At 40.7% G+C, this 17,319-nt stretch overlaps 1 protein-coding gene across 5 annotated transcripts in view; it reads right to left on the bottom strand.

Annotated features, from left to right (window-relative positions):
* Positions 1–17,319, bottom strand: part of UVRAG (UV radiation resistance associated) — a 92,753-nt gene that overhangs the window by 58,211 nt on the left and 17,223 nt on the right. For all 5 annotated transcript variants that reach the window (XM_068692730.1, XM_068692402.1, XM_068692641.1 and 2 more), the window contains exons 3-6: positions 16,682–16,716; positions 14,304–14,465; positions 12,645–12,719; positions 7,136–7,221 (exon numbers count right to left, since the gene is read on the bottom strand). In XM_068692730.1, coding sequence (XP_068548831.1) covers positions 7,136–7,221; positions 12,645–12,719; positions 14,304–14,465; positions 16,682–16,716 — 358 coding nt within the window. The remainder of the gene's footprint in view (positions 1–7,135; positions 7,222–12,644; positions 12,720–14,303; positions 14,466–16,681; positions 16,717–17,319) is intronic.

Here is a 17,319-nt window from a genome sequence, read left to right as displayed (position 1 = left end):
TCTAAAATTTCTAAGGGCATAAACATGTAAAGATGATCCCTACCAGAAGGACAGTGATGCTGGTAGAAGCCTGCTGGCTTTTGCTGACATGTAACTTGCCAACAAATCTTAAGTTTCAACTGTAGCTCCAAGGCAGTAAACAAGGCTAAGACTACAGCTCACTGCACAAGTGAAAGGAAGATGCATTAATTTAGGTTTAATAGATTACAGGCTCCACCCAAAAAGGGAAACAGCTGCTGTCAAGTTAATTGTGTTCTTCCAGACAAAGTCCACAAGCCTGATAAGGTGTTTGCAACAGCTGAGCACAGGCCTTACCCTCTGGAGGGAGGAGGAAAAAAAACAGTCAATATTCAGGTGACTCCTTTCTTCAAGCTGCATATTGCTGTGTTTTTTCTGAAAGCAATCCCCAAAATCTGATAAATCAAAGTTTGATTCCAAGAAGTACGGAGCTGGGGCTGAAGTAGAAGAGCTTTACCATCAAAGGGCAGAGGGATGATCCTAACTCTTACAGGATATTCTGCTACTTCTCCATCATGAGTGCATTGCTCCCACCCTGCTGGGTTTTTGGTTATCAAGAGCATTTTTATTACACTTTGAGAACAAGCACAATGGATTATAGACCTTCCTTGATGCGGTTACGTATTGAGACATGCATTCACTGCAGTTTTTGCCCAGGGGGACAGATAAAGAACTTATCTTACCACTCTTACAGCCATACCCCGAATAAGGGTGTAACAAAACTAAGGAAGAGACCCCAGTGCAACTGTTCACAAAATCCTCCTTCTTAGATGCTTTCAGAAAGTTATTCAGGTGTGACATACTCTGTTTTTCATCAACTCTAGTAAAACTGTAACAGAGACGAGGACTGGCTTATGACTTCTGATCTAATTGAACTGATCCACTTCACTGATATCATGTTTTACATGCCATAAAAAGAAAAAGAAAAAAAAGAAAGCTATTGCTGAAGTTCTGCACGACTCTGTAATTTCTCCCCTAAATAGCGTGCTCAAACTGGATTTGATCCAAAGCTAGCAGCATCCCTATCCAACTCACACTGAAGGTCTGCTACTGTAGGGGTGTTTTATTCTGCATGGTGCATTAGGCAAGCTGAAGATAAGACCAACAGCAGAGGAAGGCTACCAAGCCTCCATTTACGTTCAAATCTCTTGTGCTTCATGGACTGTTTCAACTTGCTGTGACCCACGCTGCTCTCTCCTACAGATTCTGGCAAAAATCAGGCTTGGAAATTGGCTTTTCTGATGACTGATTAGCCTCAGTGTCCGGATAGCTTAGCACCACGCGAGTAAAATGCCTGGGAACTAATTTCTCTGAAAGTCTGCTTCTACAGATCAAAATCCCCAAGGAGCCTCTCAAAAAAAATCAGCTCCCTCTTTCCTTCTCCATCACTACCTCCCAACAAGACGTCACCCTGCGACTCCAACCCACGTGATTTCCAAGCCAGAAGAGCTCACACTCCTTGCTCTGTTCATCCATTTCAGGGCTGCTTATTAAAAGCACACAGAGGCACTCAAGAGGTCCGATTACAGTCCCTATTTATTTATGCTGGCCTTCAGCCACCCGGGTTTTCACGTCCAAAGCCAAGGGGATGCCTGCCTGCTCTTGGCTGCCTACTCAGTGTGGACAGCCAAGTCTTCCAGGTGGAGATCTTTCCCGGTTCGAAACATCAAGTCTGGCCGTCGCAGAAAAACCACCACGCTTATCACCAGCAAAAGCATGTTTTAGGGGATGAACCTACTGATTTAAGAGCACAAGTCAGGCTAAGAGGAAGCTTACAACCCACTCCACACTCGGAAGAGTATTTCTACCACTGCTGGGAAAGCTGATAGCTGTTTTCTTACCGTTTTTCTTCATTTTCACCTCTCCAGAAGTTCAGAATGCCTGCTTACAGCAACTACACAACTGCAAAGTCTGGTTGAGCTGCTGGCTGTCAGGACAGGACGCTTCTGCACTGCTCACGGCTTGCCTCGTGCATCTCCTTGGCTGGAAAGAAGCCAGTGCCCCAATGACACACCTTAGCACCAAGCATTTGAAGCACAGGAAGGCCTCCCTCACTCCATCATTCCCCACTCGTAGAGCTTATGCTGAGCTCGAGGCTGTTTTTCATAGTTTCCAGCTAAAAATAGCTGCCCCGAGTCAATTACCACGTTTAGCATGTGCATTTCCACAGACTCTGTGGTTTCTGAGAAACTACTCCCAGCTACTAATGAGTTTTTCAACACTGTAACTGCTTACACAGGCTGCACGCTTCGTCTCTTTACTCCTAGATTCAGGGATTAACTTGCTTAAGGCTTCTGTTAGTCAAGGCCACTGCTAAAGACAGAAGAATCTAAACAGCAAGCAGCGTGTTTGTTAAAAAGCTTCTTTCCTAAGCAAGGTAGAGCCAAACAAAACCTGATTTTATACAGAGTCCTGACATTTTAGTCTTGATCTCTTAAGGTAGTTGATTTTGCAAACATCCCCAAGATTTCAGCCTGCTGACAAACTGCCTGCATTTGTGTTCTTCAATTCTCTTCAGCCCTGAGTCATGCATTCTTCTTCAATTTAAGTTACTTTCTTTAAATTAAGTTACATTTCAAACAGCAAATCCTGCAACAAAGCCTCACTTCCAGCAAATCCCTGCACTATGACAGATCATGAGAAGTACAGTGAGAATATTCACAACACTGAGATGGAAGAAATCCGTAACAACTCCTATTTCTACTTGTCATGTATCAACACGACCATGCTCAATACTGCATAGCTGTGCAGTTGACTCAGTCCAAGAAAAATGTGGTTTGTGCAGGTTTCTTTGAACCCCCAACCAGAAAGTAATAATTAATTCAGTTCAAAAGTTGAGCTCTGCTCTTCTGCAGGGCAATGTCTTGTCACTGGCCATGTTGGGCCACTTAACATCAGCAAACCTGGGCCATCAGTGCTGTAAAGTGAAGCACAAGGCAATTGTTCACTGGGTTTTTCACCCTGCTTGGATAAATCTTGTCTGGGACACTGCAACCAGACTTACTCTCTTATCAGCAGAGCTGTGAGAAGCTGTTTTGTTTAACAAAGGCACAACTTACATGCTCTCTGGAGCTACTCTTCATTTCAATATTTAATCCTCCAGGTCAGATGCACGCCACACTAGCAGCAGAAGCCTTTTCACACCCTGGTAGGTTCATTTAAATCAGTATCACCTAGGTTCGATATTATTAACGTTACAGCAGCTGCCCGGAGCTGCTGTTTTACACACATCTCCAGCACTGATGTGGTACTACCTTCAGGTTTTTCTTTTTATTCTTCCTACAACCTTTTTCATTTTATTCCGAGCAAAAAAAAAAAAAAATACAGCTAAAATGTTTCCAATTTGCTCTAACGGGCTTGCCAAACAGCAAAAACACGCCATCACATCTGCTGAAGGAATGGTTAAAGCCAGAGAATCACCGAATGGTTTGGGTTGGAAGGGACCTTAAAGATCATTTAATTCCAATCCCTGCCCCCAGCCCCTTGGGTACTGCCAGGGCTGGGGCACCTCCAGCTCCTCTGGGCAGCCTGGACCAGGGCCTCAGCGCCCTCAGAGAGAAACAGGTTTTGTTTGGAGAGAAGGATATAGGAAGGAAAACCACAAAGGGACAAGTTTGACTAGCCTTTCCATTACTCTTTGTGTCATACTGACCTTGAGAGGATTTCATGCACTCACATATTTAGAGGCATAAATACTACCAGAAGCTCAACTGCTCGAAGTGTCACAATACCCTGAAAAAAACTGTTGTAGAAAAAGTAATGTTCTGTATTCTATTTAGGGACTTAAGTAAAATTTTAACATACAAAACTATGTCTTTTCTTTAGTGATTCGTCAGCATATCCCATCCTCCCAACACCACTTAACACTGGAAGGTCTATTTTGACAAATTAAAGAAAACAAGGAGAGAAAACTCAGTGAATACTAAATATAAATCTCTTGCCTTTCGTACTGCAAATGTGCCGAGAGCTTGATTATGGAGACATGTCCAGAACATGACCTCAGATGTATTTGGCCCGTCCTGAGTGTTATGTGAAAGGTGAAACGTGTTTCTGTACAACCTATTACTACCAGCTACATAATATTTAGAAAGCCTTCAAGTGACCTCTTTCTAGGAAATATGACAATATGGCCAAGGGGGGGTGGGAAAGTCAAAATTTTAGCTTTCCAGTTGGGGTGGTTAATTTGTTAGCCTTTTTAAAACAACCGACTGGAAGAACGTTCGTCATCTCCATATGGCATGAGCAACTTGTTAGCTGCTCTGTGGTTGCCTGAGGTTCTTTTTCCTGCCCCAAAACATGAAGGCTCGTGAGCTACAGGGGTGCTGAGAACTTCCTCGTGTAAAGCTGAGCTGCCTGGGTATTTAAACTTTTCCTCTTGCTTAATTATATGGGTTTACGAGTTAATTAAGCATCGGAGCACACAGGCACCATTTTAATCTAACACTCAAGTTTTTCTACTGTTCACACACTCTGGCATTCCTAATTGATTCTTTTTTAATCAACGTAATTGGAGCCAAGCATATGCTTTCCATAAAGGCATATTCACAAGCTTCCTAAGTTTTAGCTATTCTTCAATTGAGAACTAAAAAATAAAATAATTTCTTCCCCAAAAGGCAGTTTTGACAGCTGACAGAGACTAACCCCAGAGCAGTAATGGATTATTGCAGTTTTTAAGAGGTAAGGGCTGAACTAGAACGTGGTCGCAGTCTTCACATCGTACAGCTGATCACTGTGGCTACCTGGCAGCACAATTCGTTCAGAGTAACTCAAACATGGATACCACCAGCACCGGGACCTGCTTCCTGCTGTGAGAAGTAAGAAAAGCCAGTACGAGCTGCTCTTCACATTCACAATCTCACAGAAACGTTACAAAACCACATGTGCAATTTGTGAGTTTTTACTACAAATATACCACATCATGGGAAAGGCTTCAAAACATGGGATTTATACAACCAGATGCAAACCTTTACAGTGTAGACACCTCCCTGCTCTCTTTAGAGCCAGTGGACAGAAGCAGGCAGACAGCAATACGTTTCCTCCCAACGTGCATGTCCTGTCAAATGACTCACAACTCAAGTTATGCCTGTACCTCTCTTCTGGTTGTAAGAGGAACATGCACTTAAAAAAAAAAAAAAGAACTATCTTTGGAAAGAGTTCACAGTCTTGTTACTCAAGTCTGGACTCCTGGAGGAGGTGACAAACCAGACTGGGTGGGAAGAGAAAAAGCACACCTGACAAAAAGAGACCTGAGATCATTAGAAAGTAGTAAATGCTATCACCAGGCTTCTGAAATAGGTATTGAGGGTAAGCAAGGGTAGAGAAAGTGGACCTGTAAAAAAAAGCTGAGTTAATGTGACAGATGAGAGGGGAATTCAGGACTACGTGGAGGACCTCTCTTCCATTCCCAAAGAATTCTCCCAGCTAGCAAGTAAACAGGCAAAAAAAAAAGCACCTATATAAGGCCATAAGTTAAAAATTTCAGCTTTTCCTGGAACTAGACAATGCAATATATCCTTGATAAGGCACACAGAATCCACTGAAATATAATCAGCATCAGGCCTGGTGCTGAGGACTGGAAAAAAATATTCCTTTTAGGACAAGCCAAAATAAAGGAGTACCTCTTAGCTCAGAGGCAGAGCTAAACAGGAGCTACACCCAACAGCATACCCAGAAACTGCAAGAATGCACCTGGACTCTCACCTCCCCAGACCTGATCAAAGCACACAGCTCCAGGAATCAGGTTTCAAAAGAGCACTGATGGGCACCCAGCAAGGGAAGGTTTAGGAAAGCTGATGTTTTCATTTCTATTCAGCTTTATAACAGACACTTTCAGAAGAAAAGTTCAGATTTGACAGGGCTCCAGTTGGTCACGTTCATGACCAGCTGGTATCATAGTGAATGTTTTCTCTGGTTTGTGCTTCACACTACAAAGAAATAAAGGAAACAGGGAAAATATTCACGAACAAAACAATCAGGATGACCAACATACCTAATGTTACATTTTTGTTAAGAGAAAATGTAATATAAAAGTTCTCTTCCAATGGATTGTGTCTGAGTGTAACCAGAACTTCTTCATGTCCCCTGGTTGTTTTCCCCTAAAAAACAAGACAAACTACAGACTGCCTTCTAAATGTTGAAGTGTTTTACAGAATCAAGAAAAAGCACTTTTAAATTTTAAGAGAACTTATAAAAGATTGACTTCCGAATAAGCGATCTAGAGCCAACTTTCCCTGCCACTTTCTTCACTGTAGAATTGGGGCTACTGCTTCACACAGCCAACAGTGACATCTACTGCTAGCACTACCGAAAGACAACTTCTACAAATGAAAGCCAAACACGACTTCTGAAATACTACACATTTGCTTCTAAAAGTGTTCATTTGTAACATACCTACTGTTGTAATTTCAGAACTGGAGTTTGCAAACTGTGCTGTAAAATGCCTTTTAAACACAACCTACTCCTTTTAATGCTATTATACCTCCCCACAGCTAACACTCTTGAACAGCTGTAGTTAAAACCTATCTGAAAAGGGTTGTTGTGTTTACATTTGTACCAGTATTTCATGTTTTTCACCAGAGACAGCTAAAACAAGAGTGCAGTTATTATACCCGTCATGTACTACACGCCATGGAATAACTGCTTCCTCACTAAGCAGTTCTCTTCTGGATTACAGGGGAAGAGTACACAAAATGTAAGTTCAGTTCAGTGGTTTAACAGAAAAAATATAGTCCTTATTGTGCAGCTATTGCATAAGCTATACCATCACTCAAGCAGCTTTTAGCAAGATGCTACTTTTCATTATTTTATTTAAATCAGTTCTCATTTTGTTGAGGAACACAGAGTAAGGGCTTTCCACAGAGATTCCCTAACATAGAAGCCTTCAACACTTGGAAGGCAGTCCCTGGGCCAGCTCTAGGTCAGTGTCCACTGGAAGCAGCCCAGAGGATACCAAGAAACACGTATCAAGACTCACCTCCTCATCACTAGTAGCAAACCCACACTACCTAAATAGCTCCTTTGCACAGTCCAGTTCAGAATTTTACTGATTTCAAAAGGCTCCTTCCACATACCCAGATAAGTTAAAATGTCCATGCAGATATATTCTCCAAAATCTTACCTAAGCAAAGAGAAGACATCGTAAGAGTTACGAACGCAGTTCTGATCCACTTGGAGTAGACTATTCTTCAGGGCACCTGAGTGATCCTTAAGGCAAAGAAAAAAATGGTAATTTAGAAATCAAAAAAGCTTCCATCTGGACTATGAGCATGCACTTTGATAATAAATGACCTTGCATTTAATGCATTTTAAATCTGTCTTCATACAAGTTCACATACTGTTGGCAGAAGCAATTAAAGAAGGCAACAGCAGCAGCTCAAGTCTGGCCTACAGGAACACTTACCTATAAAAGGATAGGTCAGTAGCATATTGATCTGTGTTCGAGACACAGAATTTGAACTTCCTAATCCATTACTGCATAAAGTCATTTTATACGTAGGATGTGATTTACAGTACTGCCATTCTTCAAAGCTGAAAGCCCATTACGCATTCAGCACCGTGCCAGAGATGCACAAGACCATTAGATAAAGTCCTGTTCTTCACTCATGCTTCCACGTGTTTAAAAGATCAAAGCAATCTGAAGCTTTGAAAGATATGAACCAGTTTCTGGAAGTTACAAACACCCTGCGTCATCCCTAGGAAACCAAAGCCTACGTGCTGCACTAGAAGCATGACACCAATACAGGCCAAGAGCCATTCTTTATGTCACAAGGGTCCAATATCATACTTTGTGTGGCTATGCCTGATATGCCAAATTCCATGAAACACCACAAACGCTCAGAACTGGTTCTTCACATGACGAAGTGAATTCTAACTAGGTCAAACAAGCCAGCAGCATTGCCAGAGACCTAACGGATTGCAGAAAGAAGGCGTTATTCTAGAATATGAAACAGCCCGAGGTGGTACACATGACCAGCAAACTCTTCAAATGGTGATATGGATGTGCTCTGATATGACTGCAGCAACCCCTACCTAGATATATTTTGCCTGCCTCAACAGGCTGTTTCCATTTCAAGATGTTGAGATGCAGAGTTACATGTCAACATCTCCTGACAACTGTATGAGCCACAGGCCATGCAGCTGACATGACTTTGCACCAAAAATAATGCTCCACTTAAATAAATCAGGAGATCTATACACTACATATGAATCATATTGCAATAGAGGCACCATAGCAGCACTGCCTCAGCTCCTCAATCCTGTTCTCAAGATGCTAGATTGATCTTACATGGTGAAATCCATACATATATCCCCTAAAAAAAAAAAAAAAAATCTTAAAAGGAAGACACCATAATCCCTGAATCAGTTAGGATGGTGAAAAACTGAAAACATTTTGTACCATGAAGTCACTCTCATCAAACACTGCCTTCAGAAAGTGAAGTTTTTCAGAGAACAAGTGGAATGGCCTAGAAGTTGCTGCAGGAAGAAAAGAGCTCCCAGTAGCTGCATGTTTTAGCCTCTCCTCCTGCTGTATGACTGTATTGAAAAGAAATGCCCAACAAAGAAGATACAGTGGTCCAAACAAACTCCTAAACTATTCTATCTTGAGGATATTTGCAGATGCAAATGAAAGGTTTCAAGTTTAGTTATCACAGAGGCTTACCCTTTAGAAGTGGCGTTTGTCTACTTTTCTGCAGCAGTATTTATTAGATACAGGCACATGTCTTTGCAATCACACATAAAAGCCCTCCTTCTGGAAACTGGCCAGGATTTAGCTACTAAATATAGTCAGTGCAGCCTCTACCTGTAGGTAGATGTAGGTATCTCTGACCTGTAGGTAGATGTACGTGATGTAGACCACGTGCTGTAGAGAGAGAGAGATCAGCTTTTCAAAAGTCTTACTGCTTGACTGTTGGAAAATGTAGCTACAGCTCAGTGTCCCTGGATTATAACTTACTGTTTGGTCTGTCCCTGAGCACAGCCAAATGCTTTGAGTTATGCAGAGCCCTACAGGCTAGCTCCTGCTTTATTTCTTTAAGGAACCAACAGAAAGTTGGTCCAAGTAAAAGCTTTACCTGCTTCCCTAAATGCACTTTCTGAAAAGGTATCACCACAGGAGAGAGGGAAAGTCTTACTAGCTAGCAAGAGTAAACATAAAATTGTTGAAAATTTTTGAAAGCCAGGAAGACATTGAGGAAAAGAGGAGGAAAAAGGTGGTTTTAGGAAAGCCAGTATAGCACCTAGACTTTATTTTATCAAAGCTGTCCAAAAAGCAGTACTACACAGAAACATGCAGTCTCAGGTAAAACCAAGAGGATTCAGAAGAATGCTCAAGGGTCTGGAATACTTTAAATCCAGGCTGACAGCTTCAAAGATCTCTGAAGTTCCCATCTATTTCTTACTCAGATGTTGGTTCAGCTCAAGCAATTCCAGACAGTTTCTCTGTATGATTTTGAGGGAGAATGGAACTAATAATGAACAAATGTTTTAATGGTCCTGTATCAAAATTTAAGGAAACAGGAAAGTAAGGTGGACGTGGTTGTTGCAAAAGGAACAGTCCTAGTGAAGTCTTATAGCAAAATCACTGCATGGTTTAGTATGGAATAATAAAAATCTTGAACAAAATTGTACCTCCAGCTTCTGCTTAAGTGGAAAGTCAAATGTGATTAAGGTCAAAGCTTATTTGCTTGCAATAGCTGCTTTGACCTTAAGCACACATTCATTTACCCAACCTCATTGTAAATGCTAGGAGTTATATGAGCACTGTGAGATACCTACAGCAAAGAAGTAAAACCCTCAGGGCTCAGAAGGCACATGGAAAGGCTTTTGTAACTTCATTTCCCAACCTTTTTCTCATTGTGATCCGAGTATCCAATGTTAAAAGGAAACAACAACTTGATTAAGAACATCACCCATGGGAAGTGTTTGTTTTCTCCTTGGGTACCAGGAAAAGCTATGTTGCTGCTGGACAGAAGGGATGAGAGTGGTAAAATCCCAAATCTCTCTCTCAAGAATACAGAATTTAAAGGCCCTCTGCCATTCAGTGCAAAAAAGAAAAAAAAAGTCAGTTATATTAACATATATTAAATATTACAGAGTCAGTTCTATTAACAACAAAGATAGGACTCTTATCCTGCTAACACAACAAATGCTATACTGTAAGTGCCTGGTTTACCTACAATTTCTGTTCCAGTTCTATTTTGCTCCTTTACAGGACAGGAGCCTCCTACAGAGCAAGCTTTCTGAGCATACACACATGTATTTTGGAGGTTACCTTATAAAAAAAAGTGGGCTTAAAGGTTCTAAACGACTTAGATGCATCACCTAGTGAAGACGTAACCTTCCTTTTTGAAGGTGTAACCTTCTTTTTTCACTTCAAAGTTCACAATTCAGCAACTACAGCATTCCTACACGGGCATGCTGTTCTTGCTGTTTGATTAACAGGGATGCACCCACCTGATCAATGCATCTCCAGTGTTAAAATAGCTGTGACAATGCTAGTTGTTCCTGTTCTACTTCAGATTGCTCTGCTACAATTGTTTTCAGGCTCCCACCTCTCACTATAAATAAAAGGATAACACAGCAAATAGGAACTTGTATTTATGGATCCAGTAGTGCTCAGTAGCACCTCCATGGTGCTTTTTGAAAAACTGAGTTCATGAAGTCTCCAAAATATTAGTCAGCTTCCAACAATTTCCTTATTTTGGCCCATACAAGGCATTAATGAATGAAAAAGACATTTATACCATAAAAACTTAGTTTCCCTATTATTAAAAGTCACTTAATTGTAAGAATCCATCAATCTAGTTTGGCTATTTAAATGGTAGCTCAAAGGATTATTAAAATAATCGGGCTTATTTGGAACAATGCACAGAAAAAATAAGCTAAGAGTACAATGCTATAACTTTATTCATAATGAGATGTGTAAGAACAGAGGACACATCCAACACTGAAGTGTCTTTGTGCACAGGGTTTTCATTAGACTTGCAAAATAGCATTTGTACACATCTAATTTCACAAGGCTTATTATGTGCCAGTGCAAGGAAACCAGAACTGCTATCCCATCCACTTATTACATCAAAAATTTCAATATGAGGCTTATGTCTTGAACTATTATGAAGACCTAACCCCCCCATCAAATAAAAAGCATCCCAAGAAATCAGAAAACACTGACACAGCCAAGCAGAAACGGTGTCGTGCAGCTTCCACAGTGACAGAGCCACACACCTGACACAAAAAAAAACCCTCCATACAGAAGGTTTCAGGTAGTGCTTTATACACAAGTCAGTATACTCAAAGTGAGGCTGTATTTGGGATAGCCAGCATCAATAATTGCGAAATTAGAAAGCAGAAGAGATTAAGACAGAAGTACCCCTTAGGAACACAGAGCTTCTGAAGGATATAGGAAGACTGTGCCAAGAAGTTGGGCTTGGACTGCACACAAGTCGCTTACATACAGGAGGTACGTACTATACCAGAAGATATTTAGGTTGAGGAACTGACAAAAGGCAACCAGAAGCTCAAGAACAGGATGACAAAATAAGTTTCTAGCTCTTGCAGCTAGAATAAGTTATAGGGAAGGACAGAAAAAAAGAGATGGGTTCTTCATACGCTAGGACAGTACTTGCAACTTTGCTAAGAGCATATACAAGAACCAAAATGCACCTGGGAGCAAGATTAAGGACGGCGTTACCAACACCGAATACAGGCTTGGATTACTAACAATAAAATCATGAAAACCTGGAATTGCATCCTGCTTCAGCAAAATTGAGTTAACAGCACCAGAAAGCAGAGCCCGAGCTGCCTACCACAGCATTTGTACCTGAAGAATAACCACCAAAATACCAAACACAATTTGAAGGCTTGCACATGGTCAGAGTTTTGCACATGCAGCCACCTTGCCACTTGCTGCACTCTCCCCATATAGGAATGGCTACTCATGGGGTTGGCTGTCCCCACAAGACTGGACCTTGCTGGTTCCAGTACACGAAGAAACTATGCCAAAAATCATTTTCTCTCCAGCCACAGACTCCTTACACAACCTATCCATAGAATAGCACTGCCACCAGCAATTTGGGATGAAAAAAGCTGTTAGCTGTGCCCTTTATATCAGGTAAGTTTAAACTTTTTCATCATCTGTGTAGTAATCAGCACTGCTATACAATAATTAGGCTGCATTCACTAGCCAGACAAACATATATTACAGTGAAATGGTTGCAATAGGTCAAATAGCTTCAATTGAAGATCTACAAATTCTGGTTTTAAGATCAATAACCACCACTTAATGCGGTTTTATATTCACCATGAAAATCAGTCTCAATAACCCACCATTTTCAAGATGCTTTAAGTGTGAATGAAGTGTCTGCCTCAAGCAGTAAAGTCTCAAAGCTTATTTGCAGTCATCGGGGTTTCTTTGGACCTAAAATGCTAAGCTCTAAGTCTTCCATGTATAGCTCCAACTGTCCAAGCAACAGAAGTGAGATAACAGCTCTGTCATGTCAAAAAAAACACTCCTCAAAACAAAGCATTTTAATGTTCTGAGCACTCAAGTGTGAAAATTTAAGTTTAGAAGTTGAATTTCAGCTTGTCACCAGCACTAACGAGCCAGAACAAATAAGAGAGATCCTCACCTTCTGTTCATATGAAGCTCCATAATAACCATCATTGAGACCAAAAATAATCTCGTTTGGGTTTCTTGCATGTATCTACAAGAGAAGAAAAATCATTTTAAGGTCAACTTAATACGGTTTTACACTCCAGCTGAGCATAAATTGCTCTGCATGACTGATGGTCAAGCAGTTTCTCAGCACCTGTAATTCCAGGAGCAGATGAAACAGAAAAGTGAATTTAACCAGAGAAAAAAACATTTGCTTTACAGCTTTAGTAACAGTCACAGATTATGTTCAGCCATTCTACCTTGAGATAAGGTACAGCAGCCAGAGCATCTTTCCTACTGTTGCATTTCAAGCTATCAAAAAAAATTAAGAGACCAGCAAATGAATCAAAGAAGCCTCAAGAGTAACTGGCATGTACGTGATATGAACCTAAAACCTCAGAAATAGGCTGTTGGGGTCATAATTGCTATAATATACACTAGTTTTGTGTCTAATATTTTGCTGTTCATGTAAAGAACGTTATTTCAAATAAAAGCATGCACTAGGGAATATTCTTTAGGGAGCCATTTCTTCTGTTGAGTAAAAACAAAGGGAATATTAAAAGACACTACACTGAGGCATACAGGGTCTGGCTAGGAGGGAGTTTTCTTTTTCGCAGTCCATATGGTGCTGTCTTTTAGATCTGTGACTAAAACAGCGTTGGTAACAGCAATATTTCAGCTATCACTGAGCAGTGCTCACACAGCATCAAGGCCACCTCTGTTTCCCACTCCACCCCTGCAGTTACTCACTGGGGGAGGCAGCAGCAGGTTGGGAGGGGGCAGCTGACCTGAAGTGACCAAAGGGAAGTTGCGTGCCACACAACCATCACCCTCCGAAATAAAAATTAGGGCTTAGTCTGTCCACAGCAGCTGTTGCTCAAGTGGCTGGGCATCAGTCTGTCAGTGGGAGGTGGTGACTACTTTCGCATCCCTTCTGTGTTGTTTTCCACCTTCCCTCCTCTTTTTTCTTTCACTTAAGCTGTCTTCATCTCAACCCACGAATTTTTCCTCACTCTTGCTCTTCTGATAGATCTCATCAACTAATCAGTCCAGAAGTGCCCGTTGGAATTAGAACATGTATGATTCAGAAGGCACCAGATTTTTGTGGTTTTATTATTTGTGTGATAGAGGTTTCTTTTAAGCCACTTTTACCGTAAACTTAACACAGAAAACACTGTTCACCTCTTTCAAAAGGCTCCTAGTAAGGGACAAATACCAAACTTTTATCAACTCTCTAAATCTTGTAAGGTAAACTCTGCAAAATGAAGATTTTTGACAGTGCCATTCCCAGAAGAATGAACTGAAACTGTAATATACACAAATATTAAGACCTGTGTTCATTTAACTGTGTGTACAATCACACTGCTACTTCCTTGAATCAATTTCTGCATTGCAATTTAACGCACCAAGTGCTAGCAGTATCATTTTGGAGGCTCACTCAGCAATGGTTGCAAACTAAATAAATACTCAGCCAGTCAGGATTTAAAGCCCTGAAGTGAACTAATGCAAATCTAGACAGTAAGACTTTAACGTTCACCTTTCAAATGTGTACATTTCCTTTCTTAGTATTCTATATTTATCTAGCCGTTCCATTTCTCTAAGTCAGAAGTAGAGACAAACTGTTCCACATTACCTGCTGTCCCAAGTACTTTAAGCCATCTAGGTTGACTTTCCATTCGATCAAAAGCTGGAAGTGCTCCTTCTTGCCTCCCCAGATCCTCACAACGAAACACGAGACGGATGTATCGAGACGATCAGGCATTATTCCAAAGTCCAGACTCCTCCACGTTGGATTCTGGTGGTATGCAAAGGGAAATAAGAACAACTTAAGCTCAAAGCAGACTTAACATCTAGGCACAATATCAGAATGTAGCAAAGCCCATATCAAACATGGATTTTAAGAAAAAAAGACACTTAAACATTAGCCATTTCAGGGTTAACAAGGTTAACAACTGCTTCCTTAGTTGTCTATTGAAAATGAAATATCTTAAATACTATATTCTGTAAAGCACTGCAGAAACTCCATGAGCTCTGCTGCCTTCTATTATAAAACATTGAAGAATTACTTCATTAATTGAGTACAGCCAATTTGAGAACTTTAAAACTGGAAGCAACATTATTTTCCATGTTACAATTTAGCTTCTGAAAGCCAAGGTATAACTTCCATTGCAAGAGTTGAATTAAAACTCTGATCTATTCCCCCAATAATTAAGTTGGCATAATTTATTTACAGATTTGTTTCCATTCTCCTCCTCTTTGACCGATGCTGATGGCAATCCCCAAGTGTTGCCACAAAGAGCTCCTCTTTGTTCTGAGGGATCAAGCTTGCATCTCAGCAAGAAAGTAGCATATGTTAAGCTGAATGATGAACTTCCTCCTATTCCACTTGGACCCAGATTTGCAAACACGAAGCACTCCAAGAACTGACTCACGTCTGATAACATTTAAATAAGGACTTACAGAATCTGTTGTAATTGGCTCAAGCTACAACCAAAACAGAGTCAATCCAACACTGATAGGGGCAAGAGCCAGTATGCAACTTTTGGACTTCCCCAGGCCTTAAACCACTGGGTGTCCAAAACGCAGAAATAGGAAAAAAAAAAAATATATACATCCCTCTCTTGCTTGATTTCCTGGTCTCAAAGATGAAAACTCCTCCACAACAAAAGCAGGAGCAAAGCTAGCCAGTAAGTTTCACAGAAGGAATAAACTTAAGGAAGTTTCCTTAAGGAAAAGAGATGCTTGGTAGCTACTCAGCAAAGACACCAGGCTATTAACACCAGGCCCACAGAAGATGTATGGAATTTGCTCAGTGCTACACGTTATATAGATTTCTGTCATCCTGTTTCCTTCGGTTCGATTCCCTTCTTGTTATTTATTTTCCTGATGTGGAATAGGCAGAACTGAAAATCCGAAGGTCTCAAGAAATACAAGCCTGAGCAAGGTAAGAGCCTTGCAGATGCAGACAGCTTTTCCTCCATTCAGGAGGCTTTTGAAGCATTTATAGCTCAGTGTGCTCTAACGGTGCACTTCCACCTCGTTGATGCAGACACTGGAGACTGTTCAGCAGGTTTTCAGACTGCCTTGCCCAACACTTGCAACATCCTACTCCCAGAGACCTACCCCTCCTCCATTGTAGTAAACTGTTCAGTTCTGGTCCTTCCACTGCTCTGAACTGGAGAATTTAGTAAATAAGATGATCCTATACTCTGGAGTTTTAAACCTATTAGCTCTGCAAAGAATATATATTTATTTATACATGCAGGTAGATGTTCCTTACCATTCACCTACACTACAAAGATTTTTAAAGAATCTAGTGGTATATCCTACAGCACTGTCTGATTCTCCCTTTATCTGGGACATTATGCCTTGTTTCTGCTTCTACACCATGGTTGCTAAACTACACGACACTTCCAATGAATCTGTACACCCAGCAAGTGATATACAATCATCCTTGAATAAGCAAATTGCAGACATTTAAATAAAAGCAGCTGCTTCTGTTGCTAACACCAGGGAGAACAGGAAAAAAAAAAAAAAAAGGATGAACTGTAAACAGACCTTAGGCATGACACATTCAGTTCCCAGACACTGAAAGAATACTTCAGTGAGAGAAATAGATTTACTGGGACGAGTTAAAATTCAGCTAACATTACTTGGCTTATTTGGCATTCTCAGCATTTAAAGGGTTGATATACTGTAAAGCTTAACCTGAACACTGATCAGTTTTCACAGGAAAACGCTCTGCCTTTGGAGTGTTTAGTACCAAATGCAGAGGTATCAACAGGCCCTTGTTCCACAGCTGGAATAAAAACCATGCATTTCTACTAGTCACCCACTCTATTCCAACCCTTGTGGAAAGAACCTGAAAAGGGAGGATGAGAACGTGATGCTCCTAACAGAAACAGAGTAAAAATATGCATTTAATGGTCACAGCACTCAGCAGAGAAACCTATATATTGCAGCAAGCAACAATTTCAAAAGGAAAGGTTTTCTTATATGAAAGTAACTTACCAGAGAATTCTTGATCACTTCACTCTTATAAAATTCTAAAGAAAAAAAAAAGTAAAAAATACCTTTAAATTAGTTTAAACACTGATATAAATCTTAATAGTTGAAATAAAAAAGCTAGAACAAGTAACTTTAAGTCAAAAACTTCTTTAATTTTAAACTACCCACTGACACTTAGTTACTAGAAGTCATTACTTCAATGTAAAAGTTTCATCTTTATACACAAGATGATCCTGAGGAATTCCCGTGCCTTTGGTTTCTGTGAAAAAAAAACTGTTTAGCACTTCACAACACTTGGTTGCCATTTGCAAAGTGACAAGTTTATTACGTGACATCTTCCTGGAAGAGTGCAGAAGGGATAAACTAATTGCACTCCTTTCCTGAAGAGCAAGGGTGACCTGTTCCGGATGCTTAGAAAGTGAACAGCCAAATCACCTCACAGAGGTACAAAGAACCCTGTATTTAAGTGGAAATAAGCAACTGCTGACACATGGACCTTGGCTCTCCCAGCCAAAAAGAGCTTGAAGCCTTTAAGTGGACAACTACAGGCTGACAACCACACTTCAGATGCAGAAATCTATTACAGGTTCGACCAACCACCACAAGAAAGTCCAAGCAGGAGGCTCAAAAGTTACATATTC

The sequence above is a fragment of the Anas acuta genome, chromosome 1 (genome assembly GCF_963932015.1).
Source record: "Anas acuta chromosome 1, bAnaAcu1.1, whole genome shotgun sequence".
Taxonomy (NCBI): Eukaryota; Metazoa; Chordata; class Aves; order Anseriformes; family Anatidae; genus Anas; species Anas acuta.
This window is presented reverse-complemented; position numbering and strand designations above follow the sequence as displayed.